Raw genomic sequence first — 16,184 nt, forward strand, 5'->3', positions numbered from 1 at the left:
GTATCGATCCAGCGGGATCGATACATCGATGCTCACACGCTACTCATTTCGTGTTGATATCTTTGAAAATATATCGATACTGATTAATAAATACGAAAGTGCATGCATCACTTTCACCTGTTTTCTGTAACCTACTCCAATGTTTTGTGCCGAGACACCCCCCTCTATACCTGCAAAATGGACTGGTCCGTGTCACGTGACCGGCAGCACAGCAGAGTGGAATGACAGACAGAAAAAGGAGCGTGGTGTGGTGTTATTTTTCACCACTCGAGAAAGTCACAGCAAAATGTACAATATGTGGTAAGAAGGTTGCACACAGCAGCAACACCAGCAACCTATTTAAACATTTAAAAAGTACACACCCCGAAAGTCACAATGAGCTTGAAAAACGACAAGAGGAAGCAGAGAAAGACAGGTCTGCTGCTGCTGCACCACCCGCTGTCCGGCAAAAGACCCTACATGAGAGTTTCCAGAAAGGAAAAGTATATCCAGGTACAGGTGAATTCCTCAACATCGTGACCATAATCTAATGATGTTAGCAGGTGAAGAGGGTAATTTTAATTGGGAGAAATCGCCATGGCACTCCTCTATTTAACATTGTTTTTGGTAATAATCTTGCATTTAGGAGTCCAAACAGTGGATTAAGCCAGGTTGAATTTACTATGAGGATAAATTAGTGGCAAAAGTTTCTGTAGGGAGGATGTGGGTAATTTTGTTTTTTTTATGCCACAAAATAAGTGCTTCTGAAATTTATGGCCCAGAGTATTAGGGGGAATATATATACATATATATATATATATCGTACTAGTCCAGGAATTTGCTTTTTATAAAATATCTAATAGGGCTGCATGATCTGATCATAAACTGAGTTTGAAGCTTAAAAAAAAAGACATATTGCAATTGCAATATGACTCATAATTATTGGGAATTGTCATTTTTACATCATAGTTTTATTTTTCACTGAAAAAAAGCCCATTCAAATCATTATGATTAAAACATTGTTTTTAATCTGTGACATGTTTTCTTACATCTGGAGAATAAAATTCATATTTTATCACTTCATGATAAAACTGTTTTTCACAAGTTATACTTACAAATAATTGCAGCTTCTTGCAGGTTTGATATTGCACTTGGCCATATTGTGATTTCAATTATTTCACATTTAATTATGTAGGCCTTGTATCTAATCAAATCCTTAACAAACATCTTGTACAGCAAAAACAATTCATCTTCCCTTTTGTTTTTTGAAAACATTATCTTTTTCAGCTGAGTCCCAAAGAGCCCAAGAGATCACAAGGAGCCTCTCCCAGATGATTGTGAAAGACTTGCAACCAGTTTCAATGGTTGAGGATCAAGGTTTCCGTCATTTTATGAAAGTGGTGGATCCCCATTACCAGATCCCAAGTCGGAAATCCCTGATGACAGGTGAAATTCCCAAATTATATGAACAAGTAAAAAAAACATTGAAAGACTCCATACAATCAGCAGGCAGCCTGGTTTTAACAAGTGATATGTGGACTGCAAGAACCACTGAAGCTTATTTGACTGTGACAGGACACTTTATTGATAAGGACTGGCAGATGCAGTCCTGCAATCTTGCAACATACCATGTAGCTGTACAGCACACAGCAGACAATATTTGTGAACTCCTCACAAAAATAACTGATGGGTGGAGCATCAGCAGCAAGATCCATGCTGTCGTTACAGACAATGGAGCAAATATGGTTTCAGCTGTGCGGAAAACTTGCTGGAAACACATTCCGTGCTTTTCACACACACTCAACCTCATTGTGAAGGACTCCATTAAGGCTGACACAAGTCTCGAGTCCATCTTGGAGAAATGTGGTGCTATTGTTCGGTTCTTCCATCACAGCACCAAAGCAACTGACAAACTAAAAGAAGTACAAAATCAGTTGCGGTTCCCACAGCACAGACTAATCCAAGCAGTGGATACGCGATGGAATTCAGTATTGTACATGCTAGAACGACTGCATGAACAACAACAAGCTGTCACAACAGCACTTTGTCTTGTCCACCCTGTGCCTGAATGAGGGAGAATGGTCCCACATTAGCCAAGCCATTGAAGCCCTTAGGCCTTTTGAAGAGGCCACTAAGGAGGTTTCAGCAGAGCACTACGTAACCATTTCCAAAGTCATTCCTCTGGTTTCTCTTCTCCAACGAGCAACCTCATCTGCTGGGCAGAGGGGTAACTCTCTGGCTTCACAGCTTTCAGCACAATGCAAGCGGCGCTTTCAAAACATTGAGCACAACCACACTCTTGCAGCCAGCACTTTTTTGGACATTTGATTCAAAAACATTGTCTTCTGTGATACTGGAAATATGGAAATGATCAAATCAAGGATAATCAGTGAGATGCAAGCCCTGGGCAGCTGTGAGTGTCAGGCAACCAGCAGTGAAGCCTCTGCTACTGCATCAACCAACTCCATGACAGCAACCATGTCACTGACACAAGGGTCACCTGCTGCAAACACTGAAAGTAGTGATGCAAAGTGTTCAACATCCAAGGGAGGATTATGGCAGGAGTTTGACACTCGTGTTATGGCTTCTCAGAGCAGTCGCACAGCAAACACAGATGCATACATTGAAATGCGCAGATACATGGAAGAAAAAGTGATACAAAGGAGCGAGGACCCTTTGCTTTGGTGGAAGAAAAATGAGAATGCATTTCCACTGTTGGGCAAAGTAGCAAAAAGATACCTTGGAACTGTTGCAACCTCTGTTCCAGCAGAGAGGCTGTTTTCCAAGGCAGGAGAGACAATTAGCCAGAAGCGTAATCGGCTTAAAGCTGAAAATGTTAACATGTTACTGTTCCTCAACACCAACCTAAAACTTGAGTAAAATGTAGAGCTATACCTCCTGAGAGGCATGATAGTATAGGAAAGTGTATATTTTTTCCGCTAACTGTGCCATTACTTATTAAATGTGCTTTACAAAGTGTAAGTTGTTATTTCAAATGATACTTTGCTTTTTCGTGTAAGCTTAAGACAACAAAATGTTTTTTAAGTCTGTCTCTTGTTTCTGCTCCACTTCAGTGAGAAGGTATGGATCACAGTGTTACAGACACTTCAACATACAAGTTTTCAACACAGCATTGTTATGATGTAATGAGTTTGTTGGTAGTTTTCACCTACCTTACATATAAGTAATTGTTACAGACCTGGTGTTTGGATTTGTGCCAGTGGTCAAAAGGCCAATTTGGTGCTTTAATAATCAAAGTGAATTAACTTATATGTTAAGGTCTCTCTGTATAGGACGCCCTCTTTTGTTCTTAATAAATGTGTTTAAAAGGCCAGTCATATATGTCATTTTTCATGTGATTTGCCTGTAAGTGTAATTACCTTTTGACTTTAAAAAATAACCAATAAGAAATCATCAGTATCAATATCGGTATCGGTATCGATGAAATTGAAAGAAAAAGTATCAGTATCGTATCGAATCTGAAAAGTGTGGTATAGCCCATCCCTATCACGTATCACAGATCTATCACAGATCTATCACAGACAGACAGACGTAACATTAGCTAGAACTGCTGTTAGCATTAGCTGAATAAGACGTAGCTTTAAGTTGGCTACAGTAAGCTAGAGCTGATGACACTGTCACAGACCGGCTCAATAAAAGTGTCAGGCTGCCGGTGTTGTGTCCCTAGTGGTTTCCAATTTAACTGGTTTCCTTACCGAACAGCCGCAGATGTGCTGCGCCTCCGTCAGCAGATTCGTCACAAATTCACAAACATACACAACATATTACTGGCGATCTTAAAGTCGCAGCCCACATCTACCACAGCGAATATGCTTCTGTAAGTGAGCACTACGTACCAGCGACATTAAAAAAAGAAAGGAAAGAAAATATGATATACACAAATTTGCGTCATCTGCGACTTTAAGATCGCCAGTAATATGTTGTGTATGTTTGTGAATTTGTGACAACTCTGCTGACGGAGGCGGAGCACATCTGCGGCTGCTCGGTAAGGGAACCTGTTAAATTGAAAACCAGTAGGGACATAACACCGGAATTAAACAGCACATTGCTGCCCTCCACTGGAGCAACCTATGGGAGCAACTGCAACCCAGCGTAAAACGATTTCCGCATTTTCTTCTTCTACTCTGCGTTCTCCGTCTTCTTCTACTGCGACGCAACTATTGGCGGTTGGCTTATAGGCGCATTACCGCCAACTACTGGACCGGAGTGTAGTGCGGTGCATTAAAGGTAAAAAGGACTATTTTTCTACAATACATTTTGTTTATTTTAAATAGATATAATTCATACTACTAATTATAACAATAATAATAATAATAATAATAATAATAACATTAAACTATAATAGATTATTCTATATTACATTATTTTTTTATATAATATAATGTATTAGTTGATTGTTAATTTAATTAAATCGACCTAATTACATACTTTTTACATTATTTACTTTATTATTATTATTATTATTATTATTATTATTATTATTATTATTATATTACATTTTTGTTGTTGTTGTTGCTAATATTAAAATTTCCCTTCCCATTCCACACTTCAATAGAATCAGAATCATATAGCCTATAAATATTAAATATTTACACAGTTTTTACATGCTCAGAAACATATAGCCTAAAAATATGAAATATTTATACAAGTACCATAGTCAAAATATAAGTTTAGTTTGTTATGTGTTACTGTTTTGTATTCCAATTAAGTACAGTTTTGAGTTACTTATATTATATGCTGCTACCACACATTTAAGAGGAAAATATATCACTTTATTGATATTGTTATTATTGTAATAGTAGTATTTTTACTACCAGTTACTTACAGATTCAGATTTTACTAAGAAAACCTAAAATGCAGTCCACACATTATAGTATCAGTAATAATAATCCACTTATGTAATATAGTGTAATTTTCTGATTATACTAGCCCTTAAAAATGTACTGCAGACTTGTACTATAAAGTATTTTTATATGCATAAAATCGAAATACTTCTTCCGTTGACATATTCTTCCTCCTCTCTTCTGCTTCTTTTTACTTTCAGTGTAATGTGTTTGTTTCCTAAAGTGCCACTATCAACTCTTTCTAATAATCCTATTTTACTGGGCACATTAAACCAATTTTCATCATCAGAACAGTCATCATTCTTCATTTTCTCCATATTGTTCTAATCTTAATTGAATTTCCTCCGCTGGTCCCCACCTCTGTCTCCTCCCTACTTCCTCTCTTCACATCCCTCATTGAAAGAAACTCTTATTGACAATAAAAACACAACAGTATAAACACAAAACACTTGAGCCTTCCCTGGCAGTCGTTATATTTGTTTGTTTAACATTTCACTGAAATACAATGTTAATATTTTCATCATTGTAAAGTATCACTATGACAGTAAAATAATTATATTCTTAGAAATACTATTTACTTTTACACTCTATTTACATATAAGCAGGATGATAAAGTAGCAACCATGTAGGCGAGCAATGTCTATAATTATATTAACATTTAAAATCTACATATTAATATTTCCTTTTATAGGGTCTCTTCTTGAGGGCTTGCTTGGTCTTTGATTTCAGCTGAACCCAAACTGTCAGCAGGCAGAGGTCCTGGAGATTTGTCACTGAAAGCAGGAAAAAGTTTTATTATTTCCAACTCAAATCATATAAAAAGCAGATGTTCACCATTTATAATAAGACTTACCTCTCTCCATCTTTCTCTGTCTGTAAAGTAGGTTAGAAAAGAATATTAGCTCAAGTATTTACTCAGTCAAACACATTCAATCCCACTGCTGATGTTTTTTTTTTACCTTAGGTTTCTGTGATGCACTGCCACCAGTCTTCCTGGGCACCCCGAGAGTCTCAAAGGAGTGACTCCGCACTCTTATGGCTCTCTATGACACAGATTCAGAAGGAAATGATAAAATAATAAAGTCAAGCATGAGACAGTTTCTGAAACTTGAGGGCAACATTCACCTTAAAGTTTTCAATGAATCCTCCACTCCCTTCAGTCGCCCCTCGTGTACCCTCAGAGCCAGAAAGTGATGGATCCCCCATCATGCACTGGGAACGGGTGGAGAGTTCAGCCTGCAGACTCTCCAGGAGTGACGAACGAGTGCGGAGCTTCATAAGAGAGGAGAGCACACAGAGCAAAGAGAAATTATTATTATAATTCATTTATAAAGAGCAGAAATAAGAAGAGCTTTTTCCTCTACCTCAAGTCTGCTGAATCGTTCAGCCTTATAGCAGGAAATCTCTGCGTTGATGAGTTTGGTCAGGAGGAATTCTCTCAGCAGGGAACGCTTGGAAACAGGACAGAGGAAACAAAGAGTTGTGAAGCATCTTAATAATTCATGCCTAGTGCAGTGATTCAGGTAAAGAGGGTGTGAATTCAGGCAGGACGGGTGGAATAATAGCAAATGAAACAGACAGCATACATACTAAACATTCTATTAATACACTAGTCTCCCACACTGCAGTGCACAAAGGAAATGAAGAGGTTGCTCACAGCTGGAAGAATTTAAAATAAGTTGTGGGTGGTGTTGAAACAGCTCCAAAATATAATAGAAAACAAAAATCCAAAGTATTGGCCTACATTTGGGAAAACATTTTGTTGTCTGTTTTTGACAATCAGTGTGTTACTCCCTGGTAAACTGATTTAAAAAAGATGCTGAAAATATGATTTTGCTGCAACAAAATCTTACATCTCTAAAGATGGGAGGATCAGGGAGGACTGGACCAAAGGGAGGAACATCCTCTCTGGCTGTGACGGAAACCTGTGATGAGGAGAGAAAAGTATCAGACTGATAAACCATCCTGGCTGAAATTAGCTGATATCAACACAGATATATCAGCAGTAGTGTGTATTTTCACACTTTAATTAAAGTAGCAAAAACCATAGCACAGCAATGCTAAGGTTGTTCAGAATTGCACAGATTTTCCACCAGAGAGCAGTGACAAGTGTATTTTTCTACTGTAAAATGTCCCACTTGATCAGACTTATGACTTAAAGGAACAGTGTGTGAGATTTAGAGGGATTTAGTGGCATCTAGCAGTGAAGATTGCAGATTTTTACCAGGGCCTGAATTATCTGCAGAGGTCTCTTCCTCTCCAAAACAATCAGACCAGGTGATTTAAACCAGTAAAAACAATGAATAAAACAGTTTGGCGGTACAAATCAGTGTTTCTCCAGTGCTGTCCGGCATGTTGGAGAAGAGGCACTAGCCCAGCATCTGCTAATGTATGCATACCTTTTTTCTATGATAACTTTACTTCCAGACATTCAGGAGGTTTGACCAGGTGTAAAATTACACTCACCAGCCACTTAACTAGGTACACCTATTCAACTGCTTGTTAACGCAAATAGCTAATCAGCCAGTCATGTGGCAGCACTCACTGCATTTAGGCATGTAGACATGATGAAGACGACCTGCTAAAGTTTATACTGAGCATCAGAATGGGGAAGAAAGGTGATTTAAGTGACTTTGAACATGGCATGGTTTTTGGTGTATTTCAGAAACTGCTGATCTCCTGGGATTTTCACACACAACCATCTCTAGGGTTTACAGAGGATGGTCCCAAAAAGAGAAAATATCCAGTGAGCAGCAGTTCTCTGGGTGAAAATGCCTTGTTGATGCCAGAGGTCAGAGAAGAATGGCCAGACTGGTTCAAGATGATAGAAAGGCAACAGTAACTCAAATAACCACTGGTTACAACCAAGGTCTGCAGAAGACCATCTCTGAACCAACAACACGTTGAGCCTTGAAGCAGATGGGCTACAGCAGCAGAAGACCACACCAGGTGCCACTCCTGTCAGCTAACAACAGGAAACCGAGGCTACAGTTCACACAGGCTCACCAAAATTTGACAATATAGATTGGAAAAACGTTGCCTGGTCTGATGAGTCTGGATTTCTGCTGCGACATTCAGATGGTAGGGTCAGAATTTGACGTAAACAACATGAAAGCATGGATCCATCCTGCCTTGGATCAACAGTTCAGGCTGATGGTGGTGGTGTAATGGTGTGGGGGATATTTTCTTGGCACACTTTGGGCCCCTTAGTACCAACTGAGCATGGTTTAAACACCACAGCATACCTGAGTATTGTTGCTGACCGTGTCCATCTCTTTATGACCACAGTGTACCCATCTTCTAATGGCTACTTCCAGCAGGATAACGCACCATGTCACAAAGCTCAAATCATCTCAACCTGGTTTCTTGAACATGACAATGAGTTCACTGTACTCCAATGGGCTCCACAGTCACCAGATCTCAATCCAATAGAGCACCTTTGGGATGTGGTGGAACGGGAGATTCTCATCATGGATGTGCAGCCGACAAATCTGCAGCAACTGTGTGATGCTATCATGTCAATATGGACCAAAATCTCTGAGGAATGTTTCCAGCACCTTGTTGAATCTATGCCACCGAGAATTAAAGCAGTTGTGATGGCAAAAGGGGGAGGTCTCTCTCTCTTCAATATCAATATCAGCCTAAAAAGTCGAGCATTGTTTGGGCTCTAGAATATAGAGTATAGTGTGATGGTTAAGAAGTTAACTTTGAAAAACAAGATGAAAGTTGCTCCACTATTTATAGGGCTGTCTACCAGGACAGTTTCTCGCTCACCTGGTACGCAGTTTCACCTGTCTCCTCTGGATCCTGAATCCTCCTGACCACCAGGAAACAGTGCAGGAAGTGAGACTTGATAACGTCAGACAAAAATGGGGTTTGGCCATCCTGGTAGACCAAAGCTACAATGTCATTACCAATGTGTCTTTTTCTTTGTAACTGCAGAGAGAAAAAAAGTGTGTCATTATCTGTTTAAAAAACTTGTTTTCCAGCAAATGCCAAAAATACCCTCAGACACTGTCCTGTGAATCATCTGGGTGACACAGTAACCGACCTGCTGCGGGTCGCCCTCTGTGAAAGGCAGTTTAGTTGCGACATGGAACATGATTTCTCTCCCGTGAAAGGAAGTGAAGACGGCTTCACTTCCTGTCTGACCATGACACACGTCCAGTCCGCCTCTGAACCTGAGAAAACGAAGAAATCATGTGATTGTACGCATTGCATGTGTCATTCGTCCTGCTAAACGACATCAACATGATGCGCTTTACCCAGAGAAGCCTTGCAGCTGAATCGTCTCTCCCAAAACAGAAAGGAGCTCTTTAAACTCCTCACTCTCCTCATTGTTGCTGAGGATGTCCTCCTCAGTGAACTACAGAGAGACAGATGTTGTCTGAGAAGATACGGTGCCAAATTTCAGCCATTTTTCTAAATGTTGGACATTTTCTGCACAGTTTCCTACCTGCCCGTCCTTTTGGTACAAAACGCCAAACTTGAAATTTGGAGACACTCTGTGTTCATCAAATGCAGTTATGAGTTCTGGAGCCTGAGGGATGATTGAGACGGAGATGAGCTTTGAGAGGATTTTAAATAAATGGTCATTTTTTATTTAATAATTGGTCATTTTAGAGCATTACCTTGAGGTAGCTGACCACTTCAAACTTTGACACAGTCACTCTGTCGCACAGCATCTAAAGAGAACAGGGGTCATTTTAATAACTGATTACATTTCTCAAGCACTGTACTGAAGTACAATTCTGAGATACTTAACTTGAGTATTTCTGTGTTATGATCCTTTTTACCTCTGCTTCACTACTTTTTTACTGAACATATCATCAGGTTGTAAGATATAATGATTATTATGAATTAAACTACCCAAAAGGAGGACCTACTTTATTGATATCCAAGGGTTCATACACATGCACCAACAGGAACTACACACTTGCATTTATGTAGAGATTAATGAGACAACTGCCCATGGACAGGCGCCCCGGGCAGCTAGGGCTTTGGTGCTTTGTTGAAGGGCACCTCAGCAGTGCCCAGGGTGCCATGCCATCATTTTGACAGCGCACTATTACACCCCAATTTTCTGAAAAATGCCCCATATGACCAATAGCTCATTTGTCCAACAGCCCTTTTTCCCCAAAACAAATGCTCATTGCTGCAAAGGCTCAGTGCTGTAGTTAGAAAGTTTCATAGCCTGTAATCAGTCAGACGGGCACCCTGATATTCTTACCCAAACCATTACTAATCTCATTCCTAATGCCTAAACCTAACCAATTCAACCAACTAGCCAATCAGAGGCAGAGTAGGGCAGGTCATGCCTTGCCATAGTAGGAAAACAAAATTGGCACCAGAAAAGTCTGATGATCCGTTTGAGAGTGCAGTATTTCTTCGGAGCAATGTGCCTTCATAGCAATGGCAGTTCGTTTTGGGGATGACGGGTGTCCAGGCAATGGGGGTTTCGGTACAATTAGACATTTTTTGGACTGTTGGAGTTTCAGAATAATAAACTGAACTGTGTTTGAAAGAAATTCAAGGTAAAACGCAGTGAGTAATTTAATGCAAATGGTCATTTTGTGGGAGAAATATTCCTTTAAAGTATTTTACTGAAATATAGTTGGTTGTTTTTCAGAGTGTGGTGCTGCTACTTTAACTGTTGGGTATGAATACTTCTACCACCAGGTTAAGTAGTTTGATACCTTTGCTAATTCAACAGCTGATGGGATGTTGGGGAAAAGAGAGGCAGAGAAAACTCCATGCAGAGAGCACTCCTTCATTCTGTGAGGCAAGAAACACAATTTGGTCTGTGATGCAGAAGTGCTTGGAATTAATACTGTACAGAGACATTCACATGTAAATGTAAAGACTGCTTAAACATCACTCTGCACAGTGAAGCTGAAACATCCACAGGAAGTTACAATGAACAACACATTTGTGAGTGGAAGGGACTGAAAGGAGAAGTGTGATGCCCTGGGAAATGTTTCAATCATGATACAAACGTTATTAGTCATAGTTGCCTAAAATGGCTCAAGATCTCAACCTTAGTATCACCCGCAGCTTGCTCTCCTCTTCCTCCAGACACACGGAGAGAACCAGAGGCCCCAAAGACGGATCCACTGCTGTGAATGAGTGATGATACTAAAGAGAACAACAGATGATTAAACATAGGTGCAGAAAAGAGAACACACTCCTCGAGACTTTAGATAAAGTCTGCTTACTCGTGAGCTGAAGAACTCTTGGTAGATTTTGGCCTCCCCGTCTCTCTCCATGATGTCGTAGCTCTCTGAATCATCAAGGCCACAGTGAGAGGAGGTGGGACTCACATCTACAAGCCTGTCCAGAGGGGGGTCTACCCAGTAGCCCCCCTGACTCGGCGGGAGGATGAGCGGCAGGTCTCCACCTATGGTTAAAAGCTGAGACTAAAATAGACACAAATGAGCACCTGATGATGATGATGAGGGCTTGTCGTTTCCATTGTTTGGGGAAACAAATCTTGTGACGTTCAAAGACAGGTCAGTGTCAACATACACACAGGCATACGGGATCAAACCCATATATACAGTAGAGGTTTTTTTTTTAACTCAGATTGAAGACTAACCTTCAGAGGAGGAGGGAATTCACACCGCTGCTCATCGATCCTGCTGCCCTGATGGACAAGGGGAGTATTGATAAGATAATAAGAAACTTCTCTTGCTCAGACACACGCACTACACAAAATCAATGGTGCTGTAACTCACCTGCAGCTTTTCAATGATTTCAAACAGCTCTGTGTCCTGATACGAACAACAGGCAGCAGACGTCAGACACAATGCAGACGAAGAGAAAGGGAAGGAGAAGGGGAGGAAGAGGAACATGACAAATGGTTCAGTTGCGAATGGAAACTTCTCAGAAATGCAGAGCACTGAAATCTGTTTAGTTTAGTCAATTAGAATACGAAGGGGAATGTGCACACTGAACATGATAATGATATCACCCTCTGGTTGCTGCTGGCAGGGAGGAAAGGCTTTCTGTCCCTGGCAGGAGAGTCCAGGATGTCCAGTATGTTGTCCTCTGCAGATTCAGGTCTGCAGCAACAGGTTAATTTACAGCACAATTCATCACTTCTCATTCAGATCTTAATTTATACAATAATGTTAGGCTTGAAACAGCTGCAAAGAGATGGAAAATAAAACCTCACCTCGTCTCATCCCCACATGTGAATCTGTCCACACTGTAAACAAGGAAGTGAGAACTACTCGCAGAAGAAAACAAATCATCTTACAAAGACACATAATGCCATTTATTTATGTAGCTACTCAACAGACTGGAAAATGTCGGTCCTGATTTGAGACAAACAGCGTCTTTACTCACCCTCCATATGCCCCAAAAGTGAAACTTCTCTTTCTGGAGAAAGACATGTCATTCCTCTTTTCTCTCTCCATGGCTTTGGTGTCACTGTGAATGTTTGTACATGCCAGTTTGCTGCTGAGTCAATCAGGGCTGGCTAAGGTTGAATTAATTCACTCTATCATTCTGTCACTCCTCCTCTCTGCCCCCTGCCTCTCACTCATTTAAGCTTCCCTTTCCTCCTTCTGTCCTGCTGTCAGCCAGACATTCAGCATTAACCCGCTCATGCTCACAGGTGTTAGCAGCTGCCACAGACTATGAAACGGACACGGTCGGGCTGCTGCATGCCATCGATCCTCCCGTTGGAATAAACAGTCATGGTGGTTTGTCAGACTGACTGAACTTAAAGATAGACTTGTAAATAAATAAAGAAATGGATGAGACATTTTCTCCCGGACCTGTTACCCTTTGAGTCAGTGAGGATCATCAATTATTGACAGCACACACGGTGAGGGTGAGGAGATAGTCAGCAGGGGAGGGTGAAGTAAACCTGAGGAGAGGGGAGAGAGAGAGGAAGGGGGAGGAAAGGAGGAGAGAGAAAGAGAAAGAAAGACAGAAATTAAAAGAAAGAGACAAACAGAAAGGAGGTGTGTTCATTTTAATGATTACGTTTTAATCTGCATCATGTGAGACATGATGCAGATTAGGCTACATTTCTATTAATTGTGTATCTTAATTAAATACTGTAGAGCTGTAATGTAGAGCTCAAAGTTATCACACTGCTAAAACTGAAATTTTGGACTTAAGTGAATAATTAAGGGAACAAATGCTTCACTTTTAGCCCACTAGCAAACTTTGAAAACTGTTTATCATGTGTTTTGATCAGAGGTGGGAGTACTCAGATCCTTTACTTGGGTAAAAGTACATATGTTATCAACACAGTGTATTTAAAGTATGAATTAAAGTACTGCATAAAAATGTCCCCCATGTGAATCTGATTTCATTATATTACATTATTAGACCAAACCAAAAGGTCACGGGGTCCGGTTTGGTGACCTCAGAATTGCATCTCTGCTTTTTGCAGATGATGTGATTCTGTTGGCTTCATCACACCATGACCTCCAGCATGCACTGGGGCGATTTGGAGCCGAGTGTGAAGCGGGCGGGATGAGAATCAGCACCTCCGAGTCTGAGGCCATGGTTCTCTGCGGGAAACCGGTCCCAACTGGGTTGGGAGTGAGTTACTGCCTCAAGTGAGGGAGTTCAAGTATCTTGGGGTCTTGTTCATGAATGAGGGTAGAATGGAGCATGCGATGGATTGGCGGTTTGGCGCTGCGGCCGCTGTGCCAGAAGGCGAAGCTTTTGATTTACTGGTCCATCTATGTCCCAGCCCTCACCTATGGTCATGAGCTATGGGTAGTGACCTAAAGAATGAGATGACAGGTACAAGCGGCTGCAATATGTTTCCTCAGAAGGATGGTTGGGCTCAGCCTTAGAGATAGGGTGAGGAGCTCAGACATCTGGAGAGAGCTCGGAGTAGAGCTGCTGCCCCTTCACATCAAAAGGGGTCAGTTGAGGTGGTTCGGGCATCTGATCTGGATGGCTCCTGGGCGCCTCCCGCTGGAGGTGTTCTGGGCCTGGAGGAGCTGGAAAGTGTTGCTGGGGAGAGGGATGTCGGGAAAACTTTGCTCAGCCTGCTGCCCCCGTGACCCGGCTTTCTTATTGGTGGTTGATAATGGATGGATGGATGGATGGATGGACATTATGACATTACTATTACAGAAGCATTGATGTGTGAGCCAGGGATGTCCAGACTTTTTTGAGTGGGTGCCAGCTTAGATAATGTGAAAGTACCTAGGGGCCAGCTGCTTTTCACATCATACAAGTTTTTAAAACAAATTACATGCAAATAAGACAAACGCAATTGTTTCATCTTTAAGTGAAAAAGCCTTCTACCGCTCCCGAAAGCAGCTGTCTTCACTGTTGACTTTATGCTTGTTTGCTGTGGCCATGTTTGTTACATAGCAGGAAATGTCTGCTGTGAGGCAACAGTTGCCTGCTTACCGTATGTTTATGAAAACTCATTAGTTTCGTCTGCATAGCTCCTACTTTGTGCATGTCTACACACTATATGATAGTCCTGCATTGTGAGGTGAACCGAAAAATGCAAAGTGATGATAAACCAACGTGGGGTGGGCCACTTATTTTGAACAACAAGAAGTCATGTACTAAAGGTCCAGTGTATAGGATGTAGGGGCACCTATTTAACTGGCAGAAATGGTGCATAATATTCAGAACTATTTTGTTTTAATAAGTTTATTATCACCTGAAAATAAGAAACAGTTGTGTTTTTTGTTACCTTAGATGAAGCAGTTCATATCTGCATAGGGACCAGGTCCTCTTCTTCAGAATCCGTATTGTTGTTTCTACAGTAGTCTCGCCACCAGACAATCAGAGATCTCCGCCTTCTGATGATTTAGTTAAGCAAAGCGCCTAAAGACTGACTTGTGAGTCTATTTCTACAGTTGCCCAGAATAAACAAATCAGACATTGGCTGCCATTGGCGTATTCCCATCGGCCACCACAGTCACACTTGGCACACGGGAGCAGTTTCAGTTCTGCACTGCTCACTGCTAGATGTCACCAAATTCTACACTGGACCTTTAAGTTTGATGAGCTCCATCTGTCTCGTAGTTGGTCATGAGTATGTTGTTGCATCTGAGCTGGGTGCAGTACAGAGGCAGAGGCAAGCACTTCCTGATAAATGTTTTGTAATGACTGTACAGTACTGTATTTTATTAGTCATGATGAATAATGTATTTGATAGGGAAGGGTTTGATTCAAAATTAGGAAGTATTATTCCTCTCCAACTGCAGCTGTTGCTTTCTTGTAAACTTCTATATGTCACAACATCACCAATAAAGTCATCTCTTTCTATTGACAGGGGTTTTTGTTATTGTTGTTGCTGTTCTAAATTCCCCTTTTTCAACTTTAGATTAAAGCCGTTTTTATCTGGGTCCAAGCAGATTGCAGGCATTTGAATGCTTGTTTCTTTTTTAATTGACAAGAAGCAAAACTCTTGATGCCCTGTAAAATGATTCATGGTGGTCATCACTGTATGCTGATGCTCGCTTGACCTATTTAAATCTACTTCCAGAAACAGGTTTTACATGACTACATATATACTGAATTTCTATTTTATTTAAGATCTGGAATGCATACCATGTATTTTAATTTAAATACAAATAATCCTACTATGTGAAAAGTTATCCTGGAAAATGCAAAGATTCAGACCACCTGAAAAAAACAACTACCTAAATCAGCCAGTCATTGTAGGTCATATAGTTTTTGTAAAGATTCTTTTCAGAGCTTTTTGATTTTATTATAGTGCAGCTGGAGAATGACAGGAAAGTGGGGAGAGAGTTGGGGGATGACATGCAGCAAAGGTCCACAGGTTGGAATTGAGCTGCTGCAAAGGCCTGCATGGGGTGTACACTCTACCAGGTGAGCTAAAGGCTGCACCAGCTTGAGGCAGCCATGGTCATGGTGTTTTTTGTCAGGATGAACCATGAATTGAGTGAAGTTCTTTATACTTATGTTGAATATTGGATATTTGTCACAGGAGATTGGGAATTTAAGTTTGGGAATTCATTAAGTAGCAGAAGATATGGCATGTCAACTTTTAAACCACAAGAGTTTGCAACAGATGGGCAGAAACAGGAGATCTACCCAGGTGCAGGTAGTTTTCCTGACGAGCTCTCCAACCCACCCTTTGTATCCCCAGGACAGATGAGTTACTTACTGCAACACCAGGAAGCTTCTCATATACCTTCTTGACAACTTCAGGCAATAATACCACATGCACAACGGGTGTATATATATATTTATATATATTTGTCTTTTTAGGCTTAAAACACTTAAAACAGTCAAAGCATTGGTGATAAAATTCTGAGAAAGAATCTCATATCATTCCCTTTGGTTTCAGGTGTAATGTCAAATATATTGGTGATATTCGGT

General features: G+C 40.8%; 1 protein-coding gene across 4 annotated transcripts; it reads right to left on the reverse strand.

The window, feature by feature from the left end:
• Nucleotides 1-5,237: 5,237 nt before the first annotated feature.
• rap1gapl (RAP1 GTPase activating protein-like) lies at nt 5,238-14,875 on the reverse strand. 4 transcript variants are annotated; one of them, XM_033641423.2, is made up of 20 exons: nt 14,527-14,871; nt 12,192-12,717; nt 12,019-12,051; nt 11,815-11,905; nt 11,579-11,614; nt 11,440-11,487; nt 11,060-11,260; nt 10,882-10,979; nt 10,541-10,619; nt 9,476-9,529; nt 9,301-9,384; nt 9,110-9,210; nt 8,896-9,025; nt 8,619-8,780; nt 6,698-6,769; nt 6,209-6,295; nt 5,970-6,116; nt 5,804-5,887; nt 5,698-5,717; nt 5,238-5,617 (listed from the first exon to the last, which is right to left on the reverse strand). In XM_033641423.2, the coding sequence occupies exons 2-20, from the start codon at nt 12,260-12,262 to the stop codon at nt 5,530-5,532; spliced, it is 1,686 nt and encodes a 561-aa protein (XP_033497314.1). In that variant the 5' UTR covers nt 12,263-12,717; nt 14,527-14,871; the 3' UTR covers nt 5,238-5,529. The 4 variants fall into 4 exon arrangements, 2 of the variants coding, with proteins under 2 accessions (XP_033497314.1, XP_078027752.1); XM_078171626.1 differs by having other exon boundaries at nt 12,019-12,072; XR_013492192.1 differs by lacking the exons at nt 5,238-5,617; nt 5,698-5,717; nt 5,804-5,887; nt 5,970-6,116; nt 6,209-6,295 and adding exons at nt 8,090-8,281; nt 8,402-8,511 and having other exon boundaries at nt 12,019-12,072; nt 14,527-14,875.
• Between the last annotated feature and the right edge of the window lie 1,309 nt (nt 14,876-16,184).

The sequence above is a fragment of the Epinephelus lanceolatus genome, chromosome 10 (assembly GCF_041903045.1).
Source record: "Epinephelus lanceolatus isolate andai-2023 chromosome 10, ASM4190304v1, whole genome shotgun sequence".
NCBI classification, from domain to species: Eukaryota; Metazoa; Chordata; class Actinopteri; order Perciformes; family Serranidae; genus Epinephelus; species Epinephelus lanceolatus.

Coding starts and splice junctions, on each gene's coding strand:
- rap1gapl (XM_078171626.1), bottom strand. CDS start 12,262: ATGGAGAGAGAAAAGAGGAATGACATGTCTTTCTCCAGAAAGAGAAGT. Junction 11,615..11,814: donor CTGCCAGCAGCAACCAGAGG/GTGATATCATTA, acceptor TGTTCGTATCAG/GACACAGAGCTGTTTGAAAT. Junction 9,385..9,475: donor AAGTGGTCAGCTACCTCAAG/GTAATGCTCTAA, acceptor ATCATCCCTCAG/GCTCCAGAACTCATAACTGC.